This window comes from Phodopus roborovskii, unplaced genomic scaffold, assembly GCF_943737965.1.
Source record: "Phodopus roborovskii unplaced genomic scaffold, PHOROB, whole genome shotgun sequence".
NCBI lineage: Eukaryota > Metazoa > Chordata > Mammalia > Rodentia > Cricetidae > Phodopus > Phodopus roborovskii.
This window is the reverse complement of record NW_026126433.1, coordinates 17,078,641-17,096,000: the sequence shown is the minus strand read 5'-3', so window position 1 is coordinate 17,096,000 and position 17,360 is coordinate 17,078,641. Positions and strand designations below refer to the sequence as shown.

General features: G+C 35.7%; 1 protein-coding gene across 1 annotated transcript in view; it reads left to right on the top strand.

Annotated features, from left to right (window-relative positions):
- Positions 1-17,360, top strand: part of Hltf (helicase like transcription factor) — a 57,889-nt gene that overhangs the window by 29,438 nt on the left and 11,091 nt on the right. Inside the window, exons 13-19 of the mRNA XM_051185924.1 lie at positions 1,028-1,125; positions 5,294-5,437; positions 6,442-6,580; positions 9,129-9,264; positions 10,710-10,889; positions 16,122-16,246; positions 16,800-16,978. Coding sequence (XP_051041881.1) covers positions 1,028-1,125; positions 5,294-5,437; positions 6,442-6,580; positions 9,129-9,264; positions 10,710-10,889; positions 16,122-16,246; positions 16,800-16,978 — 1,001 coding nt within the window. The remainder of the gene's footprint in view (positions 1-1,027; positions 1,126-5,293; positions 5,438-6,441; positions 6,581-9,128; positions 9,265-10,709; positions 10,890-16,121; positions 16,247-16,799; positions 16,979-17,360) is intronic.

The window sequence follows — 17,360 nt, the reverse complement described above, 5'->3', positions numbered from 1 at the left end:
CATCCAGAGTAGTTTTATCTCAGGGTTAGCCTTAAAAGTACATACATAGAAGTGATTGTATCTTTGGTCCAAGGGACTAGCTAAGTTTTGAGCTGACTACAAAACTTGAAAGTGTTGTCCAAATGACATACAAGGCATACAAGATGTATAATACAAGGTTCATGGAGGCTTAGGTCAAAGTTTCAAAAACTGCTGAGGCAAGAAAGTGTGTGGCAGGATCCTGCCAGGAGATGTGGGAGGTCATTGCATAAACTACGAATGTGTGTATGGTCTTAGGTAAAGTGGAAGCTCCAAGATACTGTAGATGCTACTACTTTCGGATATTTGTGAGGAAGCTATAAGGGCTCACAGTTAAGAAATTGCTCTGAGTTTCAGAAAGATCTTTGCTTTGAACTATTGAAGTTGGGGTTATTCAAAAAGTTTGTGAGGAATTTTAGAAATGAACTAAATACATTTTACATTTTAAGATGAACATGAAAGTTCAGGGGCCAGGGCTGCAATGTTATGACTTCAAGTGATGTGCTTGTGTGTTAAGTTGAGAAGAGATGGAATTGTGATAATTAATCTTTGTTTGATTGGGTTTAAAATCTCCATAAAAACACTCCTGGTTGTGTCTATGAGGGTGTTTCTGGGAAAGTATAACTAAAGAGGGAAGACTGCTGAGTATCCAGTTACAGTCCTCTGATTCTTTTTGATAAATAATCACTATTCCATTTTTGGTTTTATGGAGTGAGAGAGACTGGAAACAGCCCATCTCCTTTTTTAAAAATGTTTTATTGTCACAGGATTTCTCTCTGTAGCCTGGGACATCCTGGAAATCTCTCTGTTGACTAGGCTGGCCTTAAACTCAGAGATCCACCTGCCTTTGTGTCCTTAATGCTGGGATTAAAGGTGTGTGCTACTGCTCCCCGGCACTAATTTCCTGTTTTTTAATTCTCAATTTCATCTTCCATATTGAGGACCATATTGAGGTGTATCTCAGTATTTTAAAAAGCAGATAAAGTCTATCAACACATTGTTCCTTTAGGGACATCTGTGATGGAGGGCTCAAAGAAACGTGACACTGGAGAGACGGCAAGAACAACATTGATCATCTGTCCACTTTCTGTGCTGAGCAATTGGATTGTAAGTGTAAAGCCTTTCTGCTTAAAGTGGGTATCATATTTGTCTGTAAGAAAGTATTGTCAGGTATATATGTGACTTTCATTTTGTCTGTTAAGTAAATTACATTTGCTAAACTGAAGTATATTTTCTTTGAAGGCTTATATGAATAACTTCCCAATTGCTAATGGAAGCTTTGATTTGTACTTTTACTTCTACCATTATGTTCCCTCTAAGAGAGGCATGTTTATAATTTAACACTCTTATTATGTTTAGAAGTTAAATTCAGGAATTGTGAGAATGCCACAAATAGTAACTTAAAATATATAACCATGTATAGCATTACATGTGTTCCTGTCTGCTTGGGTTTGTCCTTAATTTCTTTGATAGATTTTTCTCACTTAATTCTCACTATTTTCAGTTTCCAGGTGACCAAATTGAGAGATTAAATAACTTGACTAAGCCCATCCAGTCAAGTGCATCAGAGATCTCAACTGTGGTCACCAACATTTGACCTCAGAGTCTTTTGTTTTAAGACTACCAACCAGAAAAACAGGTTTCCCCCCTGTAGATTGTTTTTCTTTTTAAAGAACATTTCATTGGAATGGGATCTTTGTATGTTGTTTATAAGAAGGAGCCTCCTTTATTTGTCCTTGCTGATTTGAACCTCAAGCTTTGTTTTATAACAAAATAAGATCATTTTGGAAGTGTTTGAACATAAATACCACTGTGTGTGAGCTTGCTTTCTTCCAGGGTATCTGCCTCCACCTGTATCAGGAAGAGAAAGTCCTGCTCTTCGTAAAACTGTTGCTTTGTTTTATTCCATTTTCCCATTTCACTTTTCTGTTCTTTTTCCCCGACTCTTGATTATTCAGTCTATTCCACTGGGTTTTTCATGAAAAATATGTAGACCTTCATTTTAAGTACTTCCTTTTAATTGTCTCACCTTGAAATTATTGCTTTTCTGCACCCTTCCCTATTAGAGTTCTTGGAGGTTAATGTCTGCTTTATGCTCTTAACTCACTGTATTGACTTCTGCTTTACATGTCAGAATTATACTGGGAGATTCCGAATGACTCGTACCCACTATCTTCTTTTTGACATTATATTCCTCTTTTCTTCTTGATTTTGTATTTCTTCTTGACTATTTCTTAGGCATTGACTTCATGCATTTATTCTTCACATTATATTGTTTTCTCTTCTACATTATGACATTTTTTTGTGGTTTATTTATTTTAAAATAAATTATTCCTTCTCTTACTCATTATCATTCTTCCCTTTTGAGGCTTATGGGTTGTGATGTTCCCTCCCCCCCATTACCCATTATTATTGCAGTAAAACTGTGGTCTTTCTTTAGATGTGTAGTTTGCCTTAGCAAGGGCTATAAGTGTATATTTGAATGATAGGATCAAGGTGAAACTTAGAAATACTGATAGTGACATAAGTAATATAAGTGTGAGTTTCTAAAGGCTTCACATTACAGATGTGTCTTTAAAATGGTTAATTAAGGGGCATAGATCTATGGTATACTGCCCAGCATGACCAGCACCACATTAAAAAAAAAATGAGATAAAAATAGATGGCTGGATATATATATATATATATATATATATATATATATATATATATATATTAGGTAATCGTGTTTTATATTTAAAACCCTCAAGTTTAAGTAATATAAACTTAGAAGGGACACCTCAGAAAATAATACTATGCAAAAATTTAAAGGAATAATGGACGTTTAAACATACAGAGCAGTGGTTCTCAACCTTCCTAATGCTATGACCCTTAAATATAGTTCCTCATGTTCTGGTGACCTCAATCACAAAATTATTTTTGTTGCTACTTCATAACTGTGATTTTGCTATTGTTATATTTTCAAAGGATCTTAAGTAACCCCTGTGAAAGGGTCATTTAATCCCCAAATAAGTTCTGACTCCACAGGTTGAGAACTTATGATTTAGAGACACACAATAAACAGTATTTCATTGTTCCAATAATGTACTCTTCCAAGTTAATCACTCAAAATTTCCCATAACATATTGGAACCTACCTCCTCCCCTTCTTTTGTTTTAAAAGATCTGTATTTTTATTTCATGTGTATTGATGTACTCAAAAGTGCCTATGGAGGCTATAAAGAAGGCATTCAACCTTTGGAACTAGAGTTACAAATTGTATGGGTGCTGGGAACCAAAGGCAAGTTCACTGTAGGAGCAACAGGTTGGTCTTAACTGCTGAGATATCTCTCCAGCCCCACCCCCACCCCATTTGTTTGCAGATAAGGAAAATAGTCAAAGTAGTAAAATATTAAATACCAGTTCCACAAATACCATGAATTCATTTTAAATATTTATTAAGACAGATTGTTTAACTGTATTCCAAATCACCCATTCCATCCTGTCAGTAAGCTGCATGACACACAGAGTATCTAGAGACATAGCACCTGTTATTTCCTCTCCGGAAGTATTGATTTTTTTCCCATTCTAAGTTTTATTCTTCCATGAGTACATAGTATTCCATCTCATTGCCACCCATTTGATTTAGAATTTTTAATTAAGAATTCCTCCTCATACTGAATTTCTTCTTTACCAGATTACCTAAGAAAAAAATATTTTGTGTTTTTATCTTTACTTCAGATTCCCCCCAACTTTGCATATTATGGCTTTTCTCTTTTATGTGTTTTTCTTCAACCAACTATAATTTGTTTTATCCTCATTTGCTGTGGAAACTCCCTTTGGGGAAACCTTTGACCTCATTGTTGTATGTTTATGAGCTGTAGTTTTTCCCCTCACTCTGGAGAACATTTTGCATTTTTTAGAATGTCATCTGGAATCATTCTGCATGGAAGGTGTTTATGAGTTGCAGATGAACACTTTACCATATTTCCTCCCTGAGTCTGCTCTTCATGGTCTTCTGGGTCTCGTCCTCTTTGTTCCTATGACTTTTCTGACCACTATTGCTTTGCTTTGTTTCTGGTTCATATATAGTTACTCTTGGGAGCTTGAGAGGTTTGAGGCCAAGCTGCTTTATATAGTGAGCTTAAAAAGAAAAAACTAATTATAAAAAAATTTAATGAGATCCTCATTTACTCAGAAAGACCCAAGAATTACCAGAGTGTAGCCATCTTTGCTTTACTCTTTTCTTTGTTGGAATACTGTAACCTTATCTCAGCTATGTCATTCCTCCCAAAACAGCATAGTGTGGTTCTTTATTGTTGTCAGGCCAATGTTCATGTTCCGTGTTACAACTCTACCTAGTCTACAGTAGTGGTTCTCAACGTGTGGATTGATACTCCTTTGACGAACCTCTGTCTCCAAAAATATTTATGTTCTGACTCATAACAGTGGCAAAATTACAGTTATGAAGTAGGAACAAAAGTAATTTTATGATTGGGGGTCATCACAACATGAGGAACCATATTAAAGAGCTGTGGCATTAGGAAGGTTGAGAACCACTGGTCTACAGTGACCAAAAATCAGAAGTATTTTCTTTACTCTTTGGGAAAAATTTTCCATACCTTTGTCACTCAGTTCTTCCAGGCAGTCATCTGAAGTATAAGGACATCACCATCTACTTTCCTTTCCTCGTGTCCCATACTTAAGTCTCAAGTACCAATCTTCTTTCTTATTAACATCTTTTTCTCATTGTTGCCATTCTGTGCCAGCTTTTACTATTCTGGTCCTAGAGTTTCAGTTCTCACCTGAGACTTTGCTAGCTTTGTGTCCATGTCATCTTCTTTCTAGTTTTGCCTTTTCCCTTTTCTTCCCTCCCTCCCTTCTTCTCTACCTCTCTTTGTTTCCCCCCCCCCTCAAAAATCATCTAAACCTGTTGTTTACAAAGTAATTTGGTAGACTTTTTTTTTAACTTAAAATTGAAGACATGCTAGATATACCTTTAACTTCAGTGTTTGAGAAGCAGAGTCAGGAAGAAGACTACATAGTAATAAAATAGCTATATATAAGTGAAATGGCTGCTCATTAGTATGAAAGGCAAAATTTATATAACATGTTTTATGTGTTTGTCAGTTTTACAATTTGATACAATATGATACTAATTAGTATAGTTATCATACTTTAATTTTGGATTATAGGAAAACTGATTTATGACATCCCTGCTAGCACAGCTCTTTGATATGCATGCTAAAATTGATACTTAGCTGCTTCTTATTAAAATAATTGTTATTTTCTTTTAGGACCAGTTTGGACAACATATAAAATCAGAAGTGCACTTGAATTTTTATGTTTATTATGGCCCTGATCGTATTAGACATCCAGCCTTCCTTTCAAAACAGGATATTGTTTTAACAACTTATAATATTTTAACTCATGATTATGGAGTAAGTATGCAAATACCTAAAGCCTTTAAATATATTTATTATTTTTTAAATCATGTGTGTGTCTATGTGATAGTGCTGGCTATTTTGTAAGCCCCTGTAGCTATAGTAACCTGATATAGATGATGGGAACAAAATCAGAGTCTTCTGCAACAGCAGCAAACACTCCAAACCACTAAATCATCTCTCTAGCCCTACCTAGAAATTTTCTAAAGGTTGAATTTAATTACTCTCTTTCATGTTTCTAAATTAATCTAAAATTCATAGTATGTGTTCTTCCCTTTCTTTCTTTGAAAGTGCCTAAGAATGTCTGTAGATAATGGGGTACAAAGAAGGAGTTTGTACTGTCTTGAGATACTAATTTGGAAATATTTGTCATTTAGAACATTTTAGGTTAAAACTTTAAATTTGGATTATATCTAGTGTTTATCACAAGTTATATACAAATTTCTTTTTGATATGAAAAATTGTCTTTTATTTCTTTAATGATTTAGTGTTACAGTTTGAAAATATTCTTTTTGTTTATAGTAGTCATTAATTAGGTTCTCAACTCTTTTTATGAGCCTGTTATTTTCCTTAACAATTCCTGTTATTTTGGAAATACTATATGGTAATAATCTCAATCTTCTGGAAAGAACATTACTGTTTGTATAAAACACAGTAAGGTTGTTACATTGAAAAATGCCTCACAAAGGATGACTTCTGTCACTGTTTCAATCTGGTTCAAAATGGTTCATTGTGTTATACATAACTCAGTAGACTTCTTAGCTTGAAGTAGGAGCTAGCTGTACTTTGAATAACATATTTGTATCTTGTACCTTGGTGTTCTTAGCTATAAAATAAAGATAATGTTCTAGGCTTGTGTATGTTCGCTTTAGAGTACTTCACAGTACCAGGTACCTAATAAAAGTTGGTAGGAGAGATCAGAGGTACGATTATTTAACAAACATTTAAGTACTGTATTATTTTACTGAGCTTTTTGAATTCATATAAAACCTCTATTTCAGACTAAAGATGATAGTCCATTACATAGCATAAAATGGCTAAGAGTGATCCTGGATGAAGGACATGCCATACGAAATCCAAATGCTCAGCAGACAAAAGCTGTACTTGACTTAGAGGCAGAAAGAAGATGGGTATTGACAGGTAACTGTAGCATACAGTTTTTTAAATTTTGTTTAAGTTTTGTGTGTCTGTGAATTCACTTGCATATGGGCATATATATGTGTGCAGGTGGGCATCCAAATGTGTGTGTATTTCTGTGGAAGCTTGATGTCAGTATTAGGGATCTTCTTGGATTATTCTTCACCTTTCATTGAGGAATGGTCTCTTAGTTGAACCTAGAGCTCACAGGCTAGCTATCCAGCCAGCTTTGGGAATCCTATCTTTATTCTAAGCACTGGTATTACAGGCAACCTGCTATACACACTTAGAATTTAAGTGATTTCTGTGGATCCCATTATAGTCATGTGGCAAGCATTTTATCTGCTGATCCATCTTGAAGCCTTGATCTTTTTATTAGAATTTTTGAATTGATGCCCAAATGAACCTTAATGTGGTATGAGAGCTCATTGTATTATATTCAAATTAGGGCAGTTACATCTGTTTATTTATTTTTTATAGTAAAAGCATTCAAAATAATTTCTTCTACCTTTTAGAATATGTATAGGGCATTATTTGTTTCTCCATCATTATCCTACTATTGTGCAGTGTAACAGCAGAACTTATTTTTCTTGCCATGCTATACCTTAATAACCATTGAGAAGTCTTTCCCCCCAACTATTCTTCTTCTCAACCTCTGGGAACCCAACTATTCTTCTTCTCAACCTCTGGGAAGCACTATTTTCTTTTGATCTCTAAGAGATCAAGTTCAGATTTGCTTAATTGTGTGTGTGTGTGTATGTGTGTGTGTGTGTGTGTGTTGTATGTGTGTGTGTTTGTGTGTAGATAAGAGGACATGTAGATTATTACATAACAAACTTGGTTGCTAGTCTTCATCTTTCTCTGTGCTTGAGATAGGGTCTACTGCATATGCCAGGTTAGCTGGTCTGTGAGCTTCCAATTCTGTTTCTGTCTCTCATCTTGTATGATCCCTGAGATTACAGATCCATGCTACTGTGTCTGCCTTTATATAGTTTCTGGGAATTAGAATGAATTAAAATTCAAAGTTGTTGGATACAAAATCAACCTCCAAAGTTCACTACCATTTTTATGGACTAATGATGACCATAGTTTTACAAAATAGAGCTACAGTAGATTATTTGCTGCTGCTCAAGCATAATCTTAGTTGTCAACAATTTCCTGATATGTGATGTTTCAATATGTCAGATTTTCCTTATATATTAATGGCGAAATGAATGATTTATGTAAAGAGACAGACAAAATCTATCCTGACCTTGGATTCATTCATAAGATGGCACTCCCCTTTTCTTAGTCCTCTGCTAGCTGTTATAATTCTTTTATGATTGCATAGCCATAGAGGCAATGCATCCTACCATGGTTTCCATTATGACCACTATTTTTTTTTTCTTTAAAAACTTAGAAATGAGGAGATGTAGGGGACATGAGTGTAAGGTGTACGGTTTTTCCGCCTGCCGCCGCTGGTCTTGTCCCGCCGCCAGCCCCAAATAATACACAGAGACTCTGTATTTGATACAATACCGTTGGCCCGGTTACTTGTTTCTTATCGGCTAGCTCTGCCTTTAATTATTAACCCATTTCTGCTGATCTATGTATTTCTCTTACCGGGGAGCCGGCGGCATACTGCTTTCTTCAGACTCTCCATCTTGACTCCTCCTTACTACTTCCTATTTCCTCCTTGTCTCCTAGTCCCTCCTATCTTCTTTTCCTATTGGCCAACAGTGCTTTATTATTAACCAGTATGAGAAACATATATACATAATGGCATCTCCCATCACATGAGTGCTCAAAGATAAGCATTGCAGAAACCAGAGCTGTTAAACATCAGAGTTGTCTCCTCAGTAGAGGAAATGAATACCTGTTTTCCAACCAGAAGTTTGGGAATGGATGCTGTTAATAACCTGGCAATGTTTACTATCTGTAGAGGTAGATCTCACCCAAATCCCCTAGAATGTTTATCCCAGACTCTCCTTCCCTAAACCTTTATCTGTTTCTCAGTCAATTAAGAACCATCCTTAGGAGAGATGTCACATGTGACCTATAGCCAACTGACCTCTATCTCTGTCCAAGACCACACCAGATTCTAGGCCCTTAAAGTTATAGAACCCATATTCATGGTTACATGAACTTTGCAAATAACTTTCAATGTAGTCATGCTTTAAGCTTCATTGTATAAATAGGATTGGCATTTTTAGAAAAACAGAAACTTTTTTCTAAGATTATATTATAATAAAAAGTTTCATTCTACCTCACCCTGATTGTTTTTCTACTGACTGTGTTGTAGGGACCCAAACACACCAAAAGCAAATTATCTGAAAAGGAAATCAGAACTAAGGAGATGGCTCAGTGATCAAACATTTGCCACATTAAGTATATGAGGAGCTGAGTCAGTGTCCATTTTCAACTCTTATTTGTCTCATTGGGCCTGGTGAATATCTTAGCTAAAGATCTATAACTCAGTGGTAGAATTCTTGTTTAATCTGTGTGATCCGTAGCACCACAAAATCAATTTAATTTTGAAGAGTTATAATGGTTTCCCATTTGTTTACTTTAGGTACACCTATCCAGAATTCTTTAAAGGACTTGTGGTCTCTTCTGTCCTTTTTAAAGCTTAAACCGTTTATTGATAGAGAATGGTGGCATAGAACAATACAGCGTCCTGTTACAATGGGAGATGAGGGAGGACTTAGGTAAGTTTATGACAGCTGATACATTAGCACCAGTTAGTGCAGCCAAATTGCCATGCCCATTGCCATTTTCACTTTGCTTGCAACTTCAGTCACAAAGCACATGAGAGTCAATGACACTGACTCGTAAAACCTGGTAACTTGATCTGGGGATACAAGATTCTTGTTTGTGCACTTTTTCCCTACTAGCAAAACTGAAAGGAAAAGCAGAGCTTTATGGTCATTGTGTGTGGCTATCACCCCAAAGCCAACACAGAAAGGTTCAACAATGATAGGAAAAGCTACATCCTTTGATGACTCACTATGCATTATATTTTAATAACTTAAAATACTTTTATAGAGGCATTTGATGTGGTATATAGTACACAGTGTACAGTGATCTATAGTGATCTCAAATGAACATGTCATATGGCTGATTTGGGTGGGTACAGATAAAAGTTGAGAAAGGAATGAAAACACTGATGGGTGTTTTGCCACATAGTTGGCTGCTGTGGTTCTAGAACAGTGTTTGTCTGAATAGGATTTGGTAGTTAATGGTGGGTCATAGAATCATAAAGGTGCAGTCAGTGAAAAGAAACAGAGACATAATAGAGAATCTGAAAAATACCAGAATACATTCTCCAAGTGAAGATGTATGATTTATATGTATTGAATATTTATTTCTGTTATTGGTAGATAGAGTCAAATGTATTTCTGACTGAGTTAAAAGTGAAAATGATTCAAAATTTAAACCATTATCTTAACTGTCAAAACTGGCCACATGATTCCTGAAAACTATTCTCTATATAGTCTAAGTTAAAAATTCTGTATTTTACTATCAGAAATATTCTAACTTTTCAGCCTCATTTTTAAAATTTTGACACTAAAATGGCAAGATTACGGAGCCTAGTAAGGCATTTTCCTCTCTTCTGAGTATGCATGTTTTTATTTTTCAGTTATTCACTAATTTATAAGAAGTTTATTTGATTTTCATTTTATACCTTTTATTTTTCATATTACATTAGATGAGACTTTTTTAACTCGTAAGAGGATTACTTTAGAGTACAGAAGATAGCATTTCACTCCTATCTGTACTCTGTTTTATAAAATACCTTAAACTTAATAATAGCTGCTTAGTAAGAATGCAAATATTGTGTTTTGAGTGGTATAATTGATTAGAAGGTAGTTGAGGAATAAAAGTGTCTATGATGACGACAAAACCGGAAAAGCTTTGGAAAAGTAAGAACAAACATGATATATGATTATTTGTATTGTGTTGAGGCACAATTTCATTACTCTTTTTGTAATATTTTTTTATTTGTAGAAAATTTTTATGACTTTAAAAGCCTAAATAAAGGATTTTTTAAAACATTTAATTTATTAAAATTATAAGTCAATAAATTCTTGGGTTTTGTTCCATTTTTCTCAATTAATTATAAATAGTTGTATAATTTTTTTATATTGACTAGGCGTTTACAGTCCTTAATTAAAAATATCACCCTTCGAAGAACAAAGACAAGCAAAATTAAAGGGAAACCTGTTTTGGAGCTGCCAGAAAGGAAAGTATTTATTCAGTACATTACACTTTCAGAAGAAGAGAGAAAGATTTATCAGTCTGTTAAAAATGAAGGCAAAGCTACCATAGGAAGGTAAGGAAAAAGAATGTCATGTTAAATTTTTGTTTTTTCTCTGCTTTCTTAGATTCTTACTAGCTGAATTACAGTTTTTGGATACTTTAGCTATAAAGTCTGAAATATATTGAAAACTTTTTTTCTATGGCTTATACATTAAATTTTTTTCTTTTACAAAAATTAGTTGAAATGAATGAAACAAAAGTATAATCCATCAGGTAAGTAGTTTCTTGGGCCTACAAAAAGTTAAAGCTTATTTACAATATTGATTTCTGTCAATAGTCAGAGGAACTTGCTTCCTTCCATTTCTGAGAGTCATGGGCGTAGGCACACAAGGCAGAGTCGGTTTTGTGCTTGTTTTCTGTTTTGACATATACCTGAACCACATCTTGTTTTGTTGTCTCTACATATCAACTTTTCAGTTAAGTCTTCCCTTACTAACCTATAATAATAGCTTTAGTACTTCCTGATTCCATCCCTCTGCCTCCCTCACCCCTCATAAAACTTAATATTTTTAAATTGCCTATTTCATCTTATTGAAAATATAAATTCATTTAAATCTATTTGTATCCTACTGTGTGTGTGTGTGTGTGTGTGTGTGTGTGTGTGTGTGTGTGTGTGTGTGTTAGGTACAAGTTTGATTGAAATAGTTTGAGAAGAAATTTCACTTAGCCTACTAAGATTTGGAACTTGGAAATCTCCTTTTTTGTTCTTTTTTATCTCTCTAATTACATCTGCTTTGTGCCTACCTCATTATAGTTTCTCTGATATGAAGAGTCCCCAGTTTATAGTCCTCTTTTGTTTTTCTCATTCTGATCCCTGTGGGGAGATGTTTTTCTTGAAGTGGAATTATTCACCTTCTGACTTTTAATTATTTTTAATTGTTACCATTTCCTATTCTTAGATTTCTACATCTTGTAAGTCGTGCTGATATACCTGTTTGTAATACTATACAGGTTACCATCCTACTCTTAAAAAAAAAAAAAAAAAAAAAAAAAAAAAAAAAAAACCTTACTTTTTCAAAGATAGTTGCCAATTTAAATTGTTTACCTCAACTTCCTAACCATCTTATTCTTTAGAGACCCTTGCCTCATAGTGCACTGATTACATTCTTTACTTTCTTCTCAAATGTTTGGTCATAGCATTAAGAAATTAATACTGAAAATTGGTGCCTAGAAATCAGATTGTTGCCTTGATAAACTTGACCAAGTGGTTTCTGAGCCTTTGGAGTTTGTGACAAGAATGTGAAAGTTTGAAATTTTGGGCTAGAAAAGCTAGAATGTTCTAAGCAGAATGAAAAAATGTAATGAGCAAGCCATTCTGGTGAGAAATTGAACAAGAAGAATGCTGAGAAAATTGTGGAGTGTGTGTGTGTGTGTGTGTGTGTGTGTGTGTGTGTGTGTGTGTGTGTGTGTGTGTGTGTGTGTGTGTTCCAATGGTAAAATCTAGTAACTAAATCAATTCAAGGGAAAGGAGGCTTTGGCTCACAGTTTGAGGTTATTGTCTACCTCTACATGGAAAGTCACAGTGACAGCAGTGCTAGGGAACTTTTCACACTGCATCTGCAGCTAGGAAGCAGAATAACAACTGTTTGCACTCTGTTTCCTTTTTAAAGACAGTTCAGGATCCCAGCCTAGGGAATGGTGTCTACCCACACGGAGTTTATGTTTTACACACTAAACCTAATCAATATAATCTTGCAGAGACTTGACTCCTAAATGATTCTAAATGTTATCAGGTTGACAGTGGAGATTAACTATCATACTGGGCTAATAGCTATTTGTGTTATATTCTGGCAAAGAGTCTGGCAACATTTTTCACATATCCTGAGAAGGTAAATGAATTAAAAGGTAATGGACTAATTTGGCTGAGGAAATTTCAGGGTCGACTACTTCAGTGTTGTTTCTCAGGTCTGCAACAAATAGGGCAGAAAGATATTTAGAATTGTGTAGTTTGATGAGATAAAGAGCCCAAAGTTTTAGGCAAGGCATATGCTAAGTAAAGCATGTATAATTAGCTTTTCTGTGCCCCATAATAGGGATTCTCCACTGACACAGCAAACTAGATCAAGCCAAATTGAAAAAGTAAAAGAACAGGTTTATATTTTTGATAATATTTTTATTTAAATTTTAAACAAGCTTGTTTTACATGTCAATCCCAGTTCCCTTACCCTCCCCTGTCCCCCAACAATCCCCTATCACATCCTTTTTCTGCTCCTCAGGGAGGCTGAGGCCTTCCATGGTGAATATTCACTCTGTCATATCATTTGCAGCTGTACCTATGTCCTCCCCCAAGTGTCTAGGCTGAAAGAGCATCACTCTATGTGGGATGAGCTCCCAAAGTCCATTCGTAAACTAGGGATAAATACTGATCCACCACTAGAGGCCCCATAGACTGCTCAGTCCTTCTAACTAACATCCACATTCAGGAGCTCTGGGTCAGTCCTATGCTGGTTTCCCAAGCTACCAGACTGGGGTCCTTGAGCTCCCCCTTGTTTGGGTCAGCTGTTAGTGTGGGTTTCTCCAGCCTGGTCTTGACTCCTTTGCTCATCACTCCTTCCTCTCTGAGATTGGATTCCAGGAGTTCGGTTCAGTGTTTAGCTGTGGATGTCTGCTTCTGCTTCCATCACCTACTGGATGAAGGCTCTAGGGTGGCATATAAAGTAGTCATCAATCTCATTATCGAGGAAGGGCATTTAAGGTAGCCTCTCCACTATTGCTTATATTGTTAGTTGGGGTCATCCTTGTACATCTCTGGACATTTCTCTAGTGCTAGACTTCTCTTTAAGCCTATAATGTCTCCCTCTATTATGGTATGTCCTTTCTTGCTGTCCTCTATTCTTTTTCTGACTTAATCTTCCTTATCCCTCATGCCCTCCTCTCCCCTCATCATCTTCTCTTCTCTTTCTCCTAACTCCCTCTCCCCTCCCCACATGCTCCCAATTTACTCTGGAGATCTTGCCCCTTTCCCCTTCTCTGGGGGACCATGTATGTCATTCTTAGGATCCTCCTTGTTTCCTAGCCTTTCAGCAGGTGTGGATTGTAGGATGGTAATCCTTTGCTGTATCCAAAATCCATATATGAGTGCGTACAAAGCATGTTTGTGTTTTTGTGACTGGGTTACCTCACTCAAAATAGTTTCTTCTAGTTCCATCCATTTGCCTTCCAATTTCAAGATTCCATTGCTTTTTCCACTGAGTAGTACTCCATTGTGTAAATGCACCACATTTTCTGTACTGATTCTTCAGTTGAGGGGCATTTAGGTTGCTTCCAGGTTCTGGCTATTACAAATAATGCTGCTATGAACATAGTTGAACAGATGTCTTTGTTGTATGAATGTGCATCTTTTGGGTATATGCCTAACAGTGGAATTGCTGGATCTTGTGGTAGACTGATTCCCATTTTCCTGAGGAACCACCATACTGATTTCCAAATAGTTGTACGAGTTTGCACTCCCATCAGCAGTGGAGGAGTGATCCCCTTTCTCCACATCCTCTCCAGCATAAACTGTCTTTGGTGTTTTTGATTTTAGCCATTCTGACAGGATTAAGATGGTGTCTGAGTTATTTTGATTTGTATTTCCTTGATGGGTAAGGAAGAACAGATTTATTTTGAGCAAAGCCACTCCCTGGTGAGGCCTCCAGCCCCCAGAGATGAAGGTGGGAGAAGGGACAGGAGAAAATCACATGGCCAAACTAAAGCAGAGATGCTGTATACCCTGTAGGTGAGCAGTGATGACATAACAGCCACAAGCTGGGTTTGTGCCCAATTATAACACTTTGGAGAAGGACTTGGGCCACTGACTGTTTCAAGGGAGTAGCCACAGCAGCTGCCAAGAATACAGAACAGGGCTTTTAGAGTTTTTGTTTGTTGGAGATTCTCTGAGAAGGCAGGGTTTGGAGAGAAAGGAATGATGCTTTCACAGGATCAAGCTAGCAGTTCCATCTGAACAATAGCACAATTTTAAATCTTTGGGTTCTATGTATGTACCTGCCACCACCCACAAAAAGAAAATGTACTTTTTGTTCTATTTTTTAAAATTTCTGTGTCTTTTAAATGTGTTTCATCTTCTTTTTACCAATATTAATTTATTTATAATCCTTTGTAACTAATTTTTGTTTTCTCAGTCCTATTTCCTTTTCTATGGCTTTGTCATTGGTTTTAGTGTATCATGATTTGAATGAAAATGGCCCCCAGAGGCTCAAAGGGAGTGGCACTGTTAGGAAGTGTGGCCTTTTTAAAGGAAGTATATCACTGTAGAGGTGTGTATTGAGAATTCAGATGCTTAAGCCAGGCCTAGTGTGCCACTCTCTTCCTGCTGTCTGCTAATCTAGATGTAGAACTCTGAACTACCTCTCTAGTGTCAGGTCTACCTGTATGCCATCATTCTCACTGCTATGATGACAATGGACTAGACCTCTGAACTGTAAACCAACCCCAATTAAATCTTTTCCTTTATAAAAGTTGCTGTGGTCATGGTATCTATTCACAACATTAGAAACCCTAACTAAGACATAGTATGACTCTTTCTCTGGTGGCTTCCTTTTCCTTGTTATTCTCAGGTTTGTCTTGGATGCTTGGATGTCTTTTGTTGACATGCTGCATCTTGTAAAATCTATTTATCTTTTCCATTTACTCTTTTCTTGGGGGGGGGTGGAAGTTTTATTAAATCATGGTGATACAGTCATAATTCTTATTTTTTCTATGGTAAGTTTCCCTGGTGAGTGTTCTTTCACTGCCTTCTTTGCTCTGTGTTGGTTATTTAATATTTGACTATCTTCAGTTCTTTCTGGACTAGCTGTTTGTCCAAATTAATATAAAGTTCCTAGCTATGTCTCAGGCCATGAAGAAATACCTAATTTTCTTATTCATAGGAATCACATGTGAATCTTCTAGGTTTTATTGATGTTTATACAACAGAGATCAGAAGCATTATAATTGCTTATTATTGTGCCATAGCCTCCTGACTCAGCAAGCACGTGTGTGTGCGCGAGTATGTGTGTGTGTGAGAGAATTGGTAGACAATTCAGGTCACCATGCATACACTCTATTTCTGTTTTCACATGACAGACACTAATTTTCCTTTCAGTGTATATCTACCTCTTATTTTGAAGAACCAGCTGAGGAATGCAGTCAATGTTTATTGGCATTTACCTAGCTCAATTTTTTGCTTGGTTTTATTAAATATGGGGTGACTTTTCTTTTTATTCTTGTTTACAGATGTTGATAATATGTGGCATTTTATCTCTAGGTATTTTACTGAAGGGACTGTCCTTGCACACTATGCAGATGTCTTGGGTCTTCTGCTTAGATTGCGGCAGATTTGTTGTCATACTCATATTCTTACAAATGGAATGTCTTCAAGTGGTCCTTCTGGTAAGGATATGTGATTGATTCATATTTCATTCAAAAGGACAGAGTTTCATGACTTCTGTTACATTGCTATGCTTTGCTTTCATTAAGAGTTTACAAATTACATCTTTATGTGTATGTAACTATGCATGGGTACATGGAGGTCAGAGGACAACTTGGAAGAGTCAATTTTTTCTATACCATGTCGGTCCTGGGGATGGTATTCATGTTATCAAGCATTGTGTCATGTGTCCTTACCTGCTGAGCCATCTTTCTGACTCCAAGCATTTTCTATGAATGAAATGGAAGTCTGATATCTCTGCAGGATTTCCAGAAGAACATTCAAACTGGTTCTTTCTCATATACTGCTAATGTGGAAGATACTATTTTATGCTTATGTGATATGTATTAAGTAAAATGGCATCTTCTTATAATTCTAAATTTATGAACTTGTGTTTTTCAAATGCCATAATAAAGATGAAAGAAGTTAAGCAAAGTTCCTTATATAAGGTAATCTATTATAGTTAAATTACATAGTTTGTTCTGCAATTTATTTTTGAGCCTCTTTTATTTCTAGGAAATGATACACCTGAAGAACTGAGGAATATATTAATAAAGAAGATGAAGTTAATTCTGAGCTCTGGTTCAGATGAAGAATGTGCAATTTGCCTTGATTCATTAACAGTTCCTGTGATAACACATTGTGCACATGTGTTTTGTAAACCTTGTATCTGCCAGGTCATTCAGAGTGAGCAGGTTAGTATGTTGTTCAGTATGGAGTCAGTGTTTGATGGAGTGATACAACTTTCTTTGGTGTAATAAAACCCAACTAAGTTCAGGGGATGATAACATGTTCTGTACTTGAATTTAGTAATATACCTTTCATGTTTAATTATTTCAGTGTTGTAATAAGTGATGTATATAAATTAAAAGGCATTATTTTTTGGAGGCACTATGTTTTAGTCAGTAACTAAATTTGGAACTAATTTCTGATCCTTGTGTTCAATTAAATATGTTAATCAAGTGAGACACAATGAATTTAAGGTTTATAGTAACTGTGTCTTTTAAAAAGTAAAAAGCAACATGTTTAATTTAGTCTAATATATTTAAAGTAAACTACTTATTATATTTTCTTCCT